The sequence below is a fragment of the Mastomys coucha genome, unplaced genomic scaffold (assembly GCF_008632895.1).
Source record: "Mastomys coucha isolate ucsf_1 unplaced genomic scaffold, UCSF_Mcou_1 pScaffold5, whole genome shotgun sequence".
Classification (NCBI taxonomy): Eukaryota; Metazoa; Chordata; class Mammalia; order Rodentia; family Muridae; genus Mastomys; species Mastomys coucha.
The window spans coordinates 92033562-92053289 of record NW_022196911.1 but is presented as its reverse complement, the minus strand read 5'-3'; the positions used below and the strand labels follow the sequence as shown (position 1 = coordinate 92053289).

The following is a 19728-nucleotide window of genomic DNA, read 5'->3' as shown; positions in this document are numbered from 1 at the left end:
CCCTCCCCCCTCTTCCTCTCCCTCTCCCTCTCCCTCTCCCTCTCTCTCCCTCCCTCCCATTACTGGTTTGCCTTTGCAGCAATAGTTTCTCAGCCTTTGGTGACCTTTAGAGACAAGGGAGCCTTTGAAGACCAATGATACCTTGGTCACACTTCAATCCCCTGAAGTTCTAGGGACCCTAAAACAAAGTCCTGCTTTGGGGCTGCCCACAGATATCAACAGGCCCACGGCATTTCCACACTTAAAGGAAGCTGTCCCAAGCAAACTATACTGTCCCCAGTTTAAACATAAAACCACACATTCCAGGAACCTTCTGTCTTGGGTAGTCTGAGGTGCCTGGCTAGCCTGTCACAGAGAGTCACTTGCCACGCCTGATGACCAGAGTTCGATCGCCAGCATCCACACCTGGAAGGAAGATCTGATTCCTGCAGATTTTCCTCTGACCTCCACATACGTGTGCACTGTGGTACCATGGCATGCATCCCCTCCCCCAAATAAATAAATTACATTCTTTTTTTTTTTTCAAGGCAAGGTTTCTCTGTGTAGCCCTGGCTTGTCCTGGAACTCTCTCTGTAGACCAGACTGGCCTTGAACTTGGAGATCCACCTGTCTCTGCCTTCTGAGTGCTGGGATTAAGTGCACCACTACTGCCCAGCTTCAAAAATTATTTTTAAAAAGCCATTTCACTGGGCTCCCGTGAAGGGTCAAAAAGGAAGGAGCTGACCTGCCAGCCAAGGAGCTTGTGGAGAGCGACTGCTGAACAAGCAACCGTCTGTGCAAGTGCCACCTCTGTCATAGGAAGGAAGCCTGAGGACCGTGAAATAAGTCAATGCATATAAAGCACCCAGTATGTGTCTAGAGAAGGACAGACAAGCAGGGGCCTCTCAACACAAAGGCATTTCTCTGCCCACCTTTGTCAGGTTAAATTGTTCTGCACAGACAGATTTTCCAGATTGTTGAAAGCCAAGCCTTTCTAGTGGGGAAAAAACTTTAATTTGCCTAATTGGGAAATAAAGTTTCCTGGAATAGACTACACATTTCCCTGATTTCCTATAACACGTGTTACAAAACACAATATAACCCTTTCTTGATGACTCAGTGCCTGGCACCATGACTATACTCTGCCTGGCAATTTTCTAATGCTCCACGGTGACTTGGTTCACTGAAACACCAGGCATGTGCCAGGCACTCTGGGAGAGGATGTCTGGTGTTCACCCAGAGGCCCTCCAGGCTCACAAATTTTCTATCTTTTCCTCTCCAACTGGATTCCTGCTCTCATTGACCTTGAACCCCAATGGGAAGGTAAAGGCAAAACTGGGGGTGCACTGGACCTCTGTTGCCAACTTTGAGGAGGCGAGACAGTCAGCATGAGAAAACTGTCTTATGTCTCGGCAGATGAGGAGATGGGCTCTCAAAACCGGGGGTGGGGAGGAGCAGGGTGGGCAGGCAGAAAGGAAGGAAGGGAAGAAAGAGGGGAGGGGACAATATGGAAAGCACACAGGAGGCCAGGACATATCATGGGCTGATTGTGTTCCTCTAAGCAAAAGTGTTAGAAACTTGGCCTACAAAGCTGGAGTGTCAGAGACCTGACCTTTGGGAGGGCTCTGCCCTCTTAAGTGGATTAATCTTTGCAGAGCTGAAAGGGTTATGGGTGTGGCTCTATTATAAAATCAGGCTCTCTGGCACACTTGCAGAGCTGAGAAGAGATGGGTCTCTAGGGGAGCAAGGCTGAGCCAGGAGAGTGCAGAGGGAGCCCCTCGGGGCAGACGGCTGCTCAGATGGAGAGAGGCCAGAGCAGGGGAAGCACAGAGGTTGGGCATTGAGGGTCAGGAAGATATGAACTCTAGGATAGAATACTCGTTTAGCATGTGTGAGGCCTTGGGTTGAATTCTATTGCCAGAGGCGGGAAATATTACCAGAAGTGTCTACATTTTATTTTGGTCTGGCTGTCCCCACAACACCCTGTCCATCAGAGCCTAAGAGCCTGAGGCCTAGTTGGTTTCAATGTTTTTAAATTTACATTTTCTCTCTCTTCTGTCTTCTTCCCTTCTTCCCTCCCTCTTTTTCTCCCTCCTCTTTCTTTCCTTTCTCCCTCTCCCCTCTCCTGTCTCTATCTCTGTCTCTATTCCTATCTCTGGCTCCAGGGTCTCACTGTATAGCCCAAGCTAGCCTGAAATTTATAATCCTCCTGCCTCAGTCTAGAGAGCTCCTGAGTGCTAGGACCCAGCACCACTGTATGTCAACCACACCACAATGCTTGGCGATGACATCATCTCTCATAAAAGAAGGACTACAGAAAACTAATCATAACAATACTGGGCTGCAGCTTGGGTCATCTGAGTCTCACAGGGACCCAGCAAAGAGGGCAAGACAAGGCAAGTTGGATTATTGGCTGTACCCTAAAACCCAGGAATGGAGGCTCAGAGACAAAGCAACTTGTGGAGGCTTACTCAGTGGACAAACATCAAAGAGGGTGTGACATGCTAGGCGCCCCAGACCAAGGATGCTGAAACAGTGCAGGATCCATCTGGATAGAGAGAGCAAGTGACAAGAGTTTCAGACAACATGGAACTGGTGTCCTCTAAAGCAGGGGGGGTGATCGAAGGTGGGCATGGCAATGCACCCCTGTAATCTCAGCACTTGAGGGAGGAGGAGTGGGGGTTTGAAGCTACCCCGGGTTACAACATGAGTTCTAGGTCAGCCTTAGCTACATATCTAGACTTTTCTCTAAAATATTTGGGAAAGTAAAGGCAAGAAGATCGGGAGATAAAGGCATCTTCCAGTATAATCAAGTTTGAGGCCAGCTCTAGTACACCACACACACACACACACATACAAATACCCACATGCACACACATATAACAGACACACACATATACATACATGCACACACATATACACAGAATCCACACACATGCACACAAATACACACACGTACACACTACACATTACACATACATAACACATAGACACATACACAACTGCACACATGTACATATACTACTAATGTATATACACAAAACACACATGTACACACTTTATATACATATACACACACAAAACACACATGTACACACACTACCATATACATGTACATAACATATACACACATGTACACACATATACACACATGTACACACATATATATACACACACACACAAAGAAGCAACATCCCCCAGGCATGCGTGCGTGCATGCATGCGTGTGCATGCTTGCGTGAGTGTGTGCGTGTACCCATCCCCTCCTTCCAAGCAGGCTGTACTGGTAATAGTCCATGTACTGAAACACCCCATGCCTCCCTGACCCACAAGTCCTATGAGGCTGGCACAGTAGACACAGCTGTTCAACCCAACTGTATCACTCAGAGCCGTGTGACCTTGGGCAACTTAACCCCTCTCTGAGACTCGGTTTCCTCATCAGAGAAACAATAACACCTAACTCCACTGTCCACCAGAGTTCCTGGGCACTCTGCCTTGGCCAAAGTGTGGTAGTGGTGAAAACCCAATAACAACTCCTTAGGCACCAGCTATCTGCCCATCTCTGCCCAGCCATACACATACTTCTCTGTCTGCCTTTCTCTCAAATGCAAGCTGAGGAATCAGTAGCTTGAGTAGAAAAGGGTGCTTGTGAGGGAAAACCAAAGCCTTAGGAATCTTGTATTTTCCCCAGTCTGAAGGCTGGCTAGCCACAGGTCAGGTGACTCCAGGGCATCATGACACATCAGTTGAGAATCTGTAGTGGAGCTACACCCCAGGGAACCACAGACCAAGGAATCACAGCTGGCAAGTCCTCCTCACTTGGCAGCCGCGAAATCAATAAAGTCTGTTGATCTGGAAATGTCAGGAGGGCAACTGTAACAAGGTATGTTTTGGTGTGTGTATGTGTTCTGCTGGGGAAACCGTTTGTGTTTATCTCCCTCCTCCCAGCCTCCCAGGGTTTACAACATGGCCTCCTTTTAATGATTAACAGTCTGGAGAGCTGACATGAAGATCTGCTCTGGGCTGAGAGGCAAAGCAGGCTTTGTGGGGGGTCACGTGACCCAAGATGGAAACTGGCAGGGACTGAGTGGTTTGGGTAGCGTAGCGTCCTGGCAAGATGAGGAAGCGGCCCTCTCACCTCTTGCTGCCGGAATAAGCGTCTTGAATGAAGTTGGAACTGTGCTTATTGATAGAATAATTAGTCAGGTGCATACAGATCTCATCCTGGGGAAAGAGACACAAGACCATGGGTCAGGCTGAAGCACAGGCCTTCTGGGTCTTCTCCATGCACCATGCACAGCCCTCACCCTACTCCCATAGTCCCCGGGGGCTTAATGGGAGGCACAGGGGGAAGGCATTTATAGGCATAAGCAAAGGGGCAAAGAGAAGGCAAAAACGGATATCCCATAGCCCGGAGTATAAGAGACTCCGTCTCTTTCTGAGACTGGGGGACAGGAAGATTGGAAGCAGGGCTACTAGAGAAGCATATCCGTGGCCTTCGCTTCTTGGGCAGCTTTGCACTGTAGCTCTGGTGTTGGAGTCAGAAAAGCCTAGCCATGAGTCCCAGATGCAACACTTCTTAGCTGAGTGAGGCCAGACAAGTCCCCTACACTCTGCAGGTTTTAATCTCATCTGTAAGATGGGGATACTAATCCCTATCTTGGAGGGCTCCTGGGAAGATGGAATGAGAAACCCCATGGAATCTGGACCACAGTCAGTACTCATCTGATGCTTGCCCGTTCCCCAGAATCTGAGGATGCTATCACGCTAAGGAGGAAGGGGAAGCGGTGTGTCCCCTCAGCTCACCAGGTTGTCTGTGTTGGGCTGGGAGTAAGAGGTAGTGGCAAAGCGAGCCAGGCCTTCGTTGTACACAAACACCCTGAGAGGGTCACAGGAGGTCACCAACACATAAACCCGAAGGTCAAACTTGAACCCGTCGATGATGAAAGGCTGGGTGGGGAAGAGAGAAGTCACGCAAGCGTCAGAGGCGGCAATCACAGGTGAAGATGTCTAGCTCCCACCTCGTCCTGAGGGAGCTAGCTGCAGCATTGCCTAGTGGTGTAAAGAGCAGGCTCGCCCAGGGTGGGAAGCAAGAGAAACAGCTTTGGGCTTTAGGACCTGACGGGTGACATTGGGGTTGTCACTAAACCACACAGTGCCTTCAGCTCCTGAGCGATCAAACGCTTCGAGGAATTCTGAGAGATGTCTCAGCAAGTGGACAAAGCTACAGAGTCCTTCCAAAATGGGGCATGTTGTCCCCAGTGCTACATCACGTGCAGCTACCTTCTCCAAGAGTCTTCCTGCAAGAGGCTCTTGGACATTTTGTCTTGGGAAGGCCAGCGCTGCCCCCCTCCAACCCACACTTCTAGAAGGACCCCTCCCTGCAGTGGGCTCTATCACATGAGGACTGTGGCTCCTCCCACCCCAGTCAGGGAGAAAAGTGACTATGAACTTCCCTAGATGACTCCCCTCTCCCAAATGAGGCAGGGCCTCCACAAACCAAGCTTTACCCATTTGAGGGAGAGGTCCGGGCCCAATCAACGGTGGACTGCGAAAACGTGAGGGACATTGTGACTCGGAAGGTTTGGGACTGATCACATCCAAGGCACAAGGCAGGCTCAGTTTCATCTCCACCTCTGCCTTCCGCTGACTTCATCTCACATTCTGTCCCACAGAGCTAAATACACAATCACATCGAGGAGGTACCTTTGAAATATAAAGCTGGCAGATCATATCCTCCCCTGGCTTGATCTCTTTCACCGACCGAGTAATGAATATGCCTCTCCCTTGGCAGCCTGAGTCCGGCTTACAAATGTAAGTCTTATTTTTTCTTGTCCTGCTGTAAGTCTGCAGATCTCCCCAGCTGTCACGGCAGGGAGGGGACAAGACACACCTTTTAGCTTGGGAACTATGACAAGGAAAACTAATCTTTACTTATTTTAATTAATTTTATGTGTTTGGATGTTTTGTCTGTGTGTATATGTCTGTGCACCGTGCCTTCACACCGCGTCTGTGCCTGGTGCCAGAGGAGGCCAGAAGAGGGTGTCAGATCCTCTGGAACTGGAGTCACAGACAGCTGTGAGGCAATATATATATATATATGCTGGGAATCGAACCTGGGTCCTCTGGAAGACCAGCTAGTGTTTTTAAATCCTCAGCCTTTTTTTCTCTCTAGCCCCAGGAGGCTCTTTATGAAAACAAAACAGAAGAGAGAAGCTCCCGGACAAAGTCCTGGTGTTGACAGACACTCAGTGGATCCAGCTGGAGAGACATTGAGCTTTAAAGGAGATTCATCCTGGATTCAAACCTAGGCAACACCACTTCGTAGCTGTGAAAAGCTTGATCGGCTTCCCTTCCTCGTCTCCACTACCTACGCCATGTGAATAATGAGACCTGTCTCGTCTGTGCCTTTGTTACATCATATACATTGGGCAGAGTGATGTGACTTGCCCCAGGTAGTTAGACTTGGGTTTACACACGAGAGAATTGAAGTTTTGCTCCCAGCTTGAGCCCTGAGCTAGGACCACCTTCTCGTACTGGACTCACGTCTGGACTCCAGGGCCTCACTGTGTTGCTTCCCCTTAAGCCAGGAGTGCAGGAAGGCAAACCACACCCTTGAGTGCCCTGAAGGAAGGGTGCTGAGGGATGGGGATGTAGGTCAGATGTAGGCCTAGCATGGATGAAGCTCTGGGCTTCATCTCCACCACCATATAAACTGGGTGTGATAGCGCAGGTCTGTAATCCTAGCCACCAAGAGGTGGGAGGCAGGAGATCAGCAGTTCAAGAACATCCTTATTTACATAGCAAATTCAAGACTAGCCTGGGCTCCTGGATGCTATGCCTAAAACATACAAAAACAAAAATAAAACAAAGTGTCCGTAGAAGAAAGAAGGAAGCCAGATTAGAACTGAACACGGTAGTATGTACCTATACTCCCAACACATAGGAAACTGAAGTAGATGGACTGAGAGTTTGGGCTAGCCTTGGCTATATAGTGAGGTGTATAAGAAATAAAGGGGCAGGGATAAAGAAGCCAACTCAGCTGGGCAGTGGTGGCACACACCTTTAGTCCCAGCACTTGGGAGGCAGAAGCAGGTGGATTTCTGAGTTCCGAGGCCAGCCTGGTCTACAGAGTGAGTTCCAGGATAGCCAGGGCTACACAGAGAAACCCTGTCTAAAAAAAAAACCAAAAAAAAAAAAAAGAAGCCCAATGGATCGTAGGTGTTTCAGACATTGTTTCGTGTTTTAATTTGAAGGAGTCTTCTGTCCACGGCAGAAGTCAGAAAGTCGGGCGCTCCACTGTGGTGGTGAGATCTCAAGGCTTCTGTCCTCTGAGCAGCAGACATGCTTCCTTGCATGCATGCACGTGAGGGTGTCAGATCCTGGAGTTACAGACAGTCATGAGCCACCATGTGGGTGCTGGGTATTGATCCCAAGTTCTCTTGGAAGAGCAGTCAGTGCTCTTAACCACTGAGTCATCTCTCCAGCTCCCTTTTAAATACTTTTTTGTTTGTTTTTGTTGCTGCTGTTTTTCGAGACAGGGTTTCTCTGTGCAGTCCTGGCTGTCCTGGAACTCACTCTGTAGACCAGGCTGGCCTCGAACTTAGAAATCTGCCTGCCTCTGCCTCCCAAGTGCTGGGATTAAAGGCATAAGCCACTGGAGCTGAGATGGCTCAGCAGGTAAGAGCACTGACTGCTCTTTCAAAGGTCCTGAGTTTGGATCCCAGTAACCACATGGTGGCTCACAACTACCCATAATGAGATCAGACGCCCTCTTCTGGTGTGTCTGAAGCCAGCTACAGTGAATTACGCAGGAGTGAGCAAGGCCGGCAGAAGGTCCTGAGTTCAATTCCCAGCAGCCACACACATGATAGCTCACGGCCATCTGTACAGCTACACTGTACTCATACACATAAAATAAAATAAAATAAATCTTTAAAAAAAAAAAAGAAAAAAAAAGGCGTGTGACTGCCTGGCTTGTTTTGTTTTTTAAATTTGAGACAAGGTTTCTCTGTATAACTGCTCTGGCTGTCCTGGATCTCACTCTGTAGACAAGACTGGCCTCTAAATCACAGAATATGCCCTCCTCTGCCTCTCCAGCACTGGGATTGAAGGCGTGCACCTGTACCACTCAGCTAACCCATGCTTCCTTTGAGGTTAATGAAGAGTCTACACCGCTCCAGGGCTCTTGGTCTGGGGAAGACTTGGCGGAGAAGAGAGGATGAGATTCTTTGCAGTGTGAATATAATTCTTTTTAAAACATTTTTTTAGATTTTTAATTTTTTTTTTTTTTAGGTCTTGAAGTATGTATGTATACCATGCCATACTGGGAACTAGACCTGGGTCCTCTGCAAGAGCAGCCATCAGTCTTAGCTGCTATCTCTCTGTCCATTTGAATATGATTCTGAGATGACACTGCACTGTCACCACTCTTTACATGTCCTCAGCGTACCCCACATCACATGCATGCCATCTCTCTGATTCCCTTGCTACTCGGGGCAGGACCTAGAGAATCACACATATTGAGAGTGGATGTCTACTTTTGAAAGGGAGGGTTAGTGGCTGTCCATGCCATTGAATGGGACAGGCTAGGCAGCCTTCTCTCTTCTTGATCTGGGTGCCAACCCCTCATTTTCTCCTTAAAATATCAGAAACTACACAGGCAGATGGTTGGAATAAATTCAGATCCAGTAGCTTTCGGAGACAGAGCAAACTTTCATCTAACTGTGGGTCCAACCTCCAAGGCGCCCAGCCCCTACCTAATTGACAGCTCATTTTATAGGCAGGGCCTGTGTTTTCTCAGCCTTGGACACACCCTTGACCCTTTTTTCTTCCTGAACAGTTGGGGGAAATATAGAAAGTCATATGCAAAGGGTTTGTGGCAGCTGGGAAATCTGGGCAAGAGAGTAAAAAATACCAATGAGAGGTGTCGAAGGGGTGGGCATAGTGGGCACTCACTCAGCAGGAAGACACCAGGTCCTGGGGAAGAAATGGAAGTCCTTAGGAAACAGCTTTAACATGCGGCTCATATTCCGGGCCAGCAAGTCCTTGCGGCAGATCTCACTCATCCCAGGAAAATGATTGATTTTCTGCAAAGGGAGTCGGAATTCATAAGCCACTCCAGCCGAGATGAAGCAAGGCTATGGAAGCCTGCGATACAAACAGGGCCACCTCTGGCCAGATGCCACATGCCCAGGGAAGGACATACCTGGTAGCTCTTCATTTCCATCACTCGCTCCAGTGACACTGAGTAGTCAGTCCAATACAGAGTCCAGTCATCATTGTCACTCGCCTCTCGAAGGCCATATTGCTGGGCGGCCCTGCGCACTGTTGAAGGAGTTGAAAAAAAAACAAAGGTCTGGCAAGGGACAGAAGCAAGAAAGAGCTCTATGCAGGGGGCGGGGGTGGGGGTCCCTTTCCTAAGAACACCCAGATCACACACATTGAGATTAGAGAGTTGGCTCCTTGGGACTGGAAGCCATCTTGCTTTGTAGACAGATCAAAGAGTGTGGGGAATGGATACGTTATTGAAGGATACATCTGAGGCTCTATAGGATGAATGTTAGACTAACCCTGGCTTTCCTTTCCCAGGAAGGAGTCCTCTGGCTTGTCTCCAAACATTAAACCCTGGATGTAAACCAATCCTTAACCGTAATCTTGAGCCAGGCTTAATCAGTGAGATAAACTAGTACAGAGGCTGGGGAGAGTGCGGGGAATATTTGACATAATTGAGTCTTTTTTTTTTTTTTTTTTTTGAGACAGGGTTGACAGAGTTGAGTCTTGAGCTAGCTTGAGCTACACCGTGAAGCCCTGTCAACAAATCTGTACATAAATAAGCAAGACTATATAGGTTGTGCACACCCCACTGTGATATTTAGAAGATTTCCACTTTCCTCTGACAGTTTATGGAGTCAGGAGAACCAAGCATTTGGAGACCCTTTTTTATCACCCTCAGGCATTCCCAGGACTGACCCCTCCCCACCCTTCAGTCTCCATCACAGATCCCTTCAACACAGATGCTCACCGCTGTCATACCGGCAGTTGGATAGATTGATCACCAATCATCTGGAAAAGAGGAAAGGGCAGACAGCAAGACACAGACAGATCCCCTGGCCAGAACACGGGGCTGGGGCCAGACACACTTGCCCCAGTTGCCACACTAAGCCTGAGCACCCTGCCCTTCCCCATCACTAAGGACCAAGGTGGGTGCAAAGGACGTAGAGTAGTAGGAACCATGTACCTTATAGTTCCGTTACTCCAGATGCTACAATTACTTTTGCTTGCAATTTCATGTTAGCATCATTGTCTCAAGCCCCTTTTCAATTTTGTCAGCGATGGAACTTGAACCCTGGGCCTCCCGCCTGAGGATGAGGCACTCGATCCTAGACTACATTCCCAGTGGTCCCTGTACTTTTAACACCATCAGCCCATCGGGGACAGGAATTTTAAAAAGCACATAATTCTGACTAAAACATTCTCTCCTTCTTCTCCCCACTAAGGTAAGCTATTTAGAAGGTAGACAAGATCTCCACAAGGCACAGCAGAGTGCTAACACAGAACTGGAATGCACCAGCTGCAGCCACCTGGGCTGGCAAGTCACTGTGGTCCTGTTACACTGCAAGTATGTGAAATTCCCAGGACACACTTGAGCTTGCGCTTATGAAGGGAAATTTTTCTTGCTCCTTCAGCAAGGAGCTCCCTCTCCACCCAGCCTTTAAAAGGCATTGTAAACACAAATGGAGGGAAAAGTACAAGGTGTGATTCGAGGTTATGCATACTATTATGGGAAGCCATAAAACAGAACACTGAAAGTGGTGTGATCCAGACGAGACAAGCCCCGGTGTCCTCTTTTCCTCTCAACAGCCAAGGCCCTCTTCCCTCTGGTCCTTCCTGCACTTATCAATACTGACACCACCACCACCACCACACACACACACACACACACACACACACACACACCGTGACTCCTCGTTTTTCAATACTAACCTTTTTTTCTTCCTCCTCTTCTTGCCATACTGCTGGGCGTTCTGAAGCCTCTTTTGTGTGTTCTCTCTCACAAAAGCCAGGGTGACAAATTCCTTTAGCTCCTCCAGATCGTCTGTGGAACTCTCCTCCCTCTCTTCCGCCCCTTCCTCACTTTCCGAAGTCAGGCACTGTAGCATCTTCCTAGCCCTGGAGACGGCTCTGGGGAAGCATCGGCCCTCCCTGGAGAGAAGGCAGAGGGATCAGCAGTTGCACGGGTCCACCTGAAGGGGGCACTCCTCCCCTGCTCATGTCCGTTCCCAAACAACTGATTGTAGTTTATAAAAAAATGCTCCCCGCTCCAAATGCAGTCTTGGTGCACGCTTAGGGAGAGAGCTAATTCCACCTTTGCCAAAGACTCTGGCCTTGGGGACTCACTTAGCCAACCCTGGCCTTGGTTTTGGCCATCTGGGGTTTTCTGAAAGAAGCTGAGCTGCTATGCACAGTGCCACCTGGTAAACAATCTTATTGTTAAAGTCAGTGTGTGCCTGGAGACAGCCTCAGAACTAAGCTTCAAGCCTTCCTAGCTGAGGGACTGAGTCCCGAGGGTGTAGTAGAGGTGGGCCAAGTTCTCTTAACCCTTGCAGTGCTGCATTCAGCTTCCCACAAGGTAAGATGCAGGTATGAATAAGACACATAGGCGGCTGTGAATCAACAGATGTCCGTTCCCAACAATTCTGAGACTGGAACTAAGGGTTTCTGGAAAACTAGTACATTTAACTGCTGAGACCTCTCCCTCCCTCCCTCCCTCCCTCCCTCTCTCTCTCTCTCTCTCTCTCTCTCTCTCTCACACACACACACACACACACACACACACACACCTCCAGTGTTCTTCAGGAACACAGTCTCCCTCTGTGTAACCCAGGTCTTCCTGCCTCCGTTCAGATCACATCCTTCACACCAAGGCTCTTATGGCCATGAGGCCCATTTCACAAGGCTCCCACCTCCTCCCTTCTCCTTCCCACCAACCTCATCACACCAGCCTCTCTCCTTTGATGTCCACAGGCCTTCCTTTTACTACTCACTTGCCTGTCCTGCCCACACACATCCTTTGGATCAAAGTTTTTAAAAGTTAATGTCTTTACCTTTCAGATTATTGCTGAAATCATGTTAAAGGAGGCCTTAGAGCTGGGAGGACAGACATTGCCTGTGGCTCCTTAGAGCTGGGAGGGCAGGCAATTGCCTGTGGCTTGCCTATTCTGCCAAAGAGTCTTTGCCTTGGCTGCGAATTTTTTTTTTTTTTTTTTTTTTTTTTTTAGATTTTATTTTATTATATGTATACAATGTAGCTGTCTTCAGACTCTCCAGAAGAGGAAGTCAGATCTCTCGTTCTGGATGGTTGTGAGCCATCATGTGGTTGTTGGGATTTGAACTCAGGACCTTCGGTAGAGCAGTCGGTGCTCTTAACCACTGAGCTATCTCTCCAGCCCTGGCGTCGAATTCTTAAATTCTAATTGTAAGTATTCTGACATCAGTTTAACTATTTTGGCAGCTTCTTTCTGCCAATTTAATAAATCATAGAGGCACGTTTATGTTGGCAGAGTCTGCATGTCCCTAGGTATATGTTTGCATTCTCTCTCTCCCTCCCTCCTCCCTCCCCACCGCCCCTCTCCTCTCTCTGTGTGTGTGTGCAGTGTGTGTGTGTGTGTGTGTGTGTTAGAAGACAACCTGTAGGGGTTGGTTCCCCGTTATGTGGGTTCTGGGATCAACCTCAGGTAGGAAGTCAGGTTTGCTGTGAAACACACTGAGCTGCTGAACCACCTTGATGCCTAAGTTCAACCAACCCTTGCCTTATTGTTGAACATATAAGTTGCTTCCAATTTTGATAGTATCTAAACATCCTAAAACATATTTTCAAGCTGGGAATGGAGATGGTAGATAGAGTCTGGCTAGTGGGGAGGCTGAGGCAGGAGGATGCTTAAGCCTAATGAGAGCCCATCTCTTAAAGACGAAAAACAAGGCTGGGCGGTGGTGGCGCACGCCTTTAGTCCCAGCACTTAGGAGGCAGAGGCAGGCGGATTTCTGAGTTTGAGTCCAGCCTGGTCTACAGAGTGAGTTCCAGGACAGCCAGGGCTACACAGAGAAACCTTGTTTTGAAAAACAAACAAAAAAAAAAGAAGAAGAAGAAGAAAAGAAAAGAAAAGAAAAACAAGAAATCCACTTTCATCTTTAGAGAGTCTTTTACTTCTTTGGGGTTTTGTCTCGTTTGTCTATTTATTTTTGTTTGTTTGTTTTGTTGTTGTTGTTGTTGGTTTTTTGAGGCAGGGTTTCTCCGTGTAGCCCTGGCTGTCCTGGAACTCACTCTGTAGACCAGGCTAGCCTCGAACTCAGAAATCCACCTGCCTCTGCCTCCCAAGTGCTGGGATTAAAGGCATGCATCACCACTGCCCGGTTGTCTATTTCTTTATTTAAGACAATGTCTCACGCCGGGCGGTGGCAGCGCACACCTTTATTCCCAGCACTTGGTACGCAGTGGCAGGCTGATTTCTGAGTTTGAGGCCAGCCTGGTCTACAGAGTGAGTTCCAGGACAGCCAGGACTATATGGAGAAACCCTGTCTTGAAAAACAAACAAACAAACAAAAAAGACAATGTCTCACTATGTAGCCCAGGCTGGCCTGCAACTCATGCCAACTCTCCTTTCTCAGCCCCCCAAATGAAGGAGTTACAGGTGTGTACCCCTAAACACAGCTTTTGTTTGAGGGTGTGTCTTTCCTTAAAATGGCCATGGTGACATGGTGGTGTGTACCTGTAATTCCCATCACATGGGAGGTGAATACAAGAGGGTCAGATATTCAAAGTCATCCTCAGTGAAACTAGAGTTAGAGGCCAACCTGGACTACATGAGACTCCATTTTCAAAACAAAGGAGCTAGGGAGAAGGCTCAGAGGTTAAGAGCACTGACTGCTTTTTCAAATCCCAGCAACCACATGGTGGCTCACAACCATCTGTAATGGGATCTGATACCTTCTTCTGGTGTGTCTGAAGACAGCTACAGTGAACTCATATACATGTGATAAATAAACAAATCTTAAAAAACAAAGAAAAGACAATATTCAGGGATTAAATGGCTCAGAAGATTGTGTAGCTTCCTGTGTGTGTGTGTGTGTGTGTGTGTGTGTGTGTATACATATGTGTGTATGTGATCATGCATGTCCCATGTTACACCCCAGGGGAAGTTTAACAATTCGGGCTAGGGGCTGGAGAGATGGCTCAGCAATCTGAATTGCTCCTCTGAAGGTCCTGAGTTCAAATCCCAGCAACCACATGGTGGCTAACAACCATCTGTTACGAAATCTAACCCCTTCTTCTGGGGTATCTGAAGACACCTACAGTGTACTTACATGTAATAAATAAATAAATCTTAAAAAAAAAAAAAAACTAGTTTGGGCTAACTAGCACCAGCAATAGGCAATTATAGCAGGCTTACACAGGGTCTCTTAGGAATCAGCTCCCTTCCTGCCCAGCTTACTATTTCTAGACAACACCTCTAGCCAGCTCTTTGACCCCACGCCACCCTTGCTCTCCTCTCTGCCCTGTGCCTGGTGGTGATGGTCCAGTTCTAACTACGAAGGCTTCCTATAAATAAGCCTTCAAGATAAAAATTTAAAAAGAAAAAAAAAAAAAAAGCCGGGCAGTGGTGGCACACACCTTTAATCCCAGCACTGGGGAGGCAGAAGCAGGCGGATTTCTGAGTTCGAGGCCAGCCTGGTCTACAGAGTGAGTTTCAGGACAGCCAGGGCTACACAGAGAAACCTTGTCTCAAAAAAAACCAAAAAACCAAAAAAACAAAAAACAAAACAAAAAAAAACCAGCCCTCATGTGGCATATTGCTGGGGTTTTGCCAAAGGATTTTCAGATACACTTCCTGAGTAAATGTTCACTTCCGCTCCTGGATAAGAGGGCAGAAACGTTACATTGGTCAATGGCTGTGCCGGTTTCTTCCCTCTTGGAAAACATGGCTGCCCTCAGGACAACCAACAGAGAAAACCTTAGTCCTATGAGTCACTGTTCCCAGTGAACAGGCACACACTTGACAATGTTGGAGAGAACTGGACAACAGCAAGTCTTGGCCTTGGGCTGCTCCCTTCCTCGAAGGTAAACCGCAGCCCCACCCCCGCCCACCCCGCCCCCACCCCCACCCGCGCGGGCCTTTCAACAATGCTCCTCTTTACCCAGCCCCAGTGCAGGAGTGGCTCGTTTACCTAAAGGTTAATGTTAACATGAGAAGAAACTGACCCCGAATTTAAACTCTGGAACTTTTGTCTGAGTGGTAAGAATAAATCATGTGTGCCTCAAAGAGAAGAGTTGTAGGGCTGAGGCAGGAGATCATGAATTCTAGGCCAGTGTAAGGTACACGATAAGACTAGGACCCTATTGCAAATACACACACACACACACACACACAAAGTCAAAATCTGTTTGCTCTTGTGTGACAGAGCTCCAGCACATAGAGCAAGAGCCCGAACCCATGACCCCCTCGAGGAAGAGCAGGTTCATCACGGCCTACTTGCCTCCATCCTGCCTGCCCTGTGTTCCAGGCCGGCTACGACCCAGCCGGACCCTGAAACAGGAGCAAGACAGCAAACAACAGTCTTGACTATGTGTGAGCACTTGGTTTTGGTCCCTTTCTTTCTTCAGACTTGAATATTTTCATTTTATGTGTATGGGTGTTTTGTTCGCATCTCTTTGTGTACCATATGTGTGGAGTGCCTGTAAAGGTCAGATCCTCTGGAACAGAAGTTACAGAGGGTTGCTAACAGCCACGTGGGTGCTGGGAACCAAACTGAGTCCTGTGCACCCATCACAAGGCCTCAAACTCCCAAAAGTTCGAATTACAGGTGTGAGCCACCACAGTCCCCTCCCCTTGCTTTCTCTCCTGCTCATACTCTGCAACCTGTTCCATTCCCAAGACTGAATCCTGCTGCCTTCTCTCCGAACACTCCTGAAAGAACATCTCCTTTAAAATTACCTGCTTGCAGACTTGCACCTCAGATCTAGCCTGTAGAAACATCCTCTGGGGGCTGGAGAGATGGCTCAGTGGTTAAGAGCACTGACTTCTGTTCAGAAGGTCCTGAGTTCAAATCCCAGCAACCATATGGTGGCTCACAACCATCTGTAATGAGATCTGATACCCTCTTCTGGGGTGTCTGAAGACAGCTACAGTGTACTTACATATAATAAATAAATATTTATAAAAAAAAAAAGAGGGCTGGCGAGATGGCTCAGCAGGTAAGAGCACTGACTGCTCTACCAAAGGTCCTGAGTTCAAATCCCAGCAACCACATGGTGGCTCACAACCACCTATAATGAGATCTGACACCCTCTTCTGGTGTGTCTGAAGACAGCTATAGTGTACTTAATTATAATAATAAATAAATCTTTAAAAAAAAAAAAAAGAAAGAAAGAAACATCCTCTGGCCCACAGGGAAATGTGGCTTTGGCAAAACCATAGCAATAATGTCACATGAAGGCAGGAGTCCTTGCCAAGAAGTAGAAAATGTACATTTCTATGCTGGGCAGTGGTGGCACACACTTTTAATCTCAGCACTTGGGAGGCAGAGGCAGGCAGATTTCTGGGTTCAAGGCCAGCCTGGTCTACAGAGTGAGTTCCAGGACAGCCAGGGCTACACAGAGAAACCCTGTCTTGAAAAAAACAAAAGAAAAAATTGTACATTTCTTATAAAAAACAAAAATTTCTATTTCCTTTGGGGAAGTGGGTCTCTATTGCTCCATGCCAATAATCAAGAACAACTGGACAATGACTTCCCTTAATATTCCCTCCATATTACCATAGTGTCTATGATACAGAAACCCAAGTGGCAAATAGCTTTGTGTTTACAGTAGCAAAGAGAGAATTGACCTTATTTTTTCTTAGTGTCTCTGTGTGTGTACATTTATGCAAGTGTATTTGCCCATGCATGCATATGTAGAGGTCAGAGGTCAATGTTGGGTGTCTTCTTCTAGAGCTCACCATTTCATTTTTTTGGGACAGGATCTCTCACTGAACCTGGTTCCCAGGATCTCTCGCTTACCTACCATTTTGGCTAGCCTGCCTGGCCAGTGAGCTCTGAGATCTGCCTGTCTCTGCCCTGCCAGTTTTGGGATTACAGACACACTCAGGATCCGAACTCAGATCCTCATGCTGGCACAACAAACATTTTGCTCTGAGCTATCTCCCCAGCCCCCCGCCCCTTTTTCCCCTGTGATAAGGTCTTGCTGTGGAGCCCTGGCTGGCCTAGAACTTGCTGTTGATCCTTCTGCTTCAGAGCCCAAGTGCTGGGACTACAGGCTTGCACTACCATTTGGCTCAACTTTCTCTCCATTTTCTTTAAGTTTTTTAAGTTAAATTGTGTGTGTGTGTGTGTGTGTGTGTGTGTGTGTGTGTGTGTGTGTGTGTTGCTGAAGACAGTTTTCTCTTTCCACTATATGGATCCCAGGGATTGAACTCAGGTCATCAAGTATGGTGGCAGATCCTTTTACCTAACCACCCGCTGCTCTTTCTTTCTTGACCATGGGTGAGTGTATTCATTTTCTCATAAGGCCTGGGACTCTATATAGCACTAGGTGGCTTTGAGCTCAAACCTCCAGCCTCGGGCTCCTGAGTGCTGGGATTATAAACAGCCGCCATGCCTGGCCTGATTTTCTCAAGCAGCCCACTTCTCTCGTTGATACTGTATGTCTAACCACTTGAACATCTGAATTTAGCAGTTTTGTGTCTGTATATCATTAGCCTGAAGGCAGGTAGTCTGTTTTTTGTTTCCTTTGCAGTTCTGGGGACTGAGCCCAGACCTCACAGGGCATGGCTGAACACTCTGCTTCTGAATCCTACATTAGTGCCCCTGCCGGGGTTTTTGCTTTGTTTTGTTTTGTTTTTGTTCTTCAAGCAACCCTGAATTAGAATAAAAGCTGCTTCACCCAGGGCTAAATCAAAAGCATTCACCCATTCCCTTTTGTTGAATAGGGATTGAACCCAGAGCCCTAAAAAAGCCAGACACACGCTCTTTCACCAAGCCTCAACCCCTCCCCTGCCCCAAAGCGTTTTAATTTTCTAATATCAGAAAAAAAAAATTAAAGCTGACCCAGCTAAACCCGGGCTGGGTTGAAGCTTGCTAAACATCCTAATGATTACCTTAAAACTTCTGATCTTACTGCTTTTACCTCCCAAATTCTGGCATCACAGGTATGTACCAAGGTACCCACTCCATGGGATACAGAGGACCAAACCAAGGAATAGATTTAGAATACTTTCTAAACTCTCAAGGAATTCCTCAGTGTTAGAGCAGGGAGAGACCTTGAAGAAATTCAGATTTAATCCCTCATTTACTTTCAGACCGGCTTTCCCTCAGGCGAGTAATTGCACCTACTAACACTCCTCTGGACCAGGGAAGGGGAACTGAACATTGATAAAGACTAAGTAGTGGAAGCCAGGACCACATCCCAGCTTCTTGCTCACACACACAATGTCTTTCTTTTAGCTAGGACAGCAGACAGATAATGGACCAAGTCCCTTGGAGAGCTCGGGAGAGGTGGTTAAAAGTCAGGCATGGTGGTGTGTACCTACAATCCAAGCACAGGATAGACTGAAAAGAGAAGGCCACCAAGAGTTCCAGGCCAGCCTAGTTACAAGCAACACCCTGTCTCAATATAAGATGATGCACAGCTTTAATCTTTAATTCCGGCACTTGAGAAGCATAGGAAGTCAGATCCCTGTGAGTTCAAGGCCAGCCTGGTCTAAATTATAAGTTGCAGGCTAACCAGATACATAGTGAGACTCTGTCTCAAAAACAAATAAATCAAAAAGTCCAAACAACCCCCCCAAACAAACAGACGACCAGAAGTTGTGTTGTTGATATATTAACTGACAACAGTGTCTTTGTTTTCTCCTAGTGACATAAGAAACGTCCCTGCCATCTTCCTAGCTAAGATTCTTTAGGACAGTGTACACTGTTAGCACCAGTTTGACCCTGAGCTCTTCCAAGTTAATAATAACCAACCTGCCAGGCAGTAGTGGCGCACGCCTTTAATCTCAGCACTTAGGAATCAGAAGCAGGTGGATTTCTGTGTTCAAGGACAGCCTGGTCTACAGAGTGAGTTCCAGGACAGCCAGGGCTACACAGAGAAACCCTGTCTCGCAAAAAAAAAAAAAAAAAAGGAATAACCAAGTTAAACAGCATGGAAGTGCCCTGTATGGGCCACCAGGGGGAGGCACCAGACATGGCCCCAGTAAATGCCCTGCAGGTGATTTGGAAGACTAATTGGTGACTAGGTTTTCTCTTTTTCTCTCTTTCTTCCTTACTTCCTCTCTTCCTTTCTTTATTTCTTTTTTCATCTCTTCATTTTCCTTTTATTTTTTTAGGGAAAAGCTTGTATTTGTTTTTGTTGGGCTTTTTGTTTATTTGGTTGATTTTTTTTTTTTTCTTTGTGACACAGGGTCTTTTGTAAGCAGGGTGGCCAGCCTTGATGTCCTGATCTTTCTGCTCCTAAGTGCTGAGATCAGGAACAAGCACCACCAGGCAGCCCCTGTGTCCGCTTCTGGAGGATGATACACAATAACTACTCTTCGCCCCCTGCCACTATTCCAAAGGGAAGAAAACTTTTCAGCGCTTTCTTTTGCAAGACTGAATGAATACTGGAGCCCTGCAAAAAGCAGGAAAGAGCCGGGCAGTGGTGATGCACACCTTTAGTCCCAGCACTTGGGAGGCAGAGGCAGGCGGATTTCTGAGTTTG

The 19728-nt window shown here is 47.4% G+C and overlaps 1 protein-coding gene across 1 annotated transcript in view; it reads right to left on the bottom strand.

Moving 5' to 3' along the window:
* Ttll6 (tubulin tyrosine ligase like 6) overlaps positions 1–19728 on the bottom strand; it is a 51499-nt gene that overhangs the window by 29424 nt on the left and 2347 nt on the right. The window contains 7 exon segments of the mRNA XM_031353233.1: positions 4117–4202; positions 4785–4928; positions 5685–5841; positions 8937–9067; positions 9187–9305; positions 10003–10043; positions 10965–11183. Of these exon segments, the coding sequence (XP_031209093.1) occupies positions 4117–4202; positions 4785–4928; positions 5685–5841; positions 8937–9067; positions 9187–9305; positions 10003–10043; positions 10965–11140 (854 nt within the window). The 5' untranslated portion in view covers positions 11141–11183.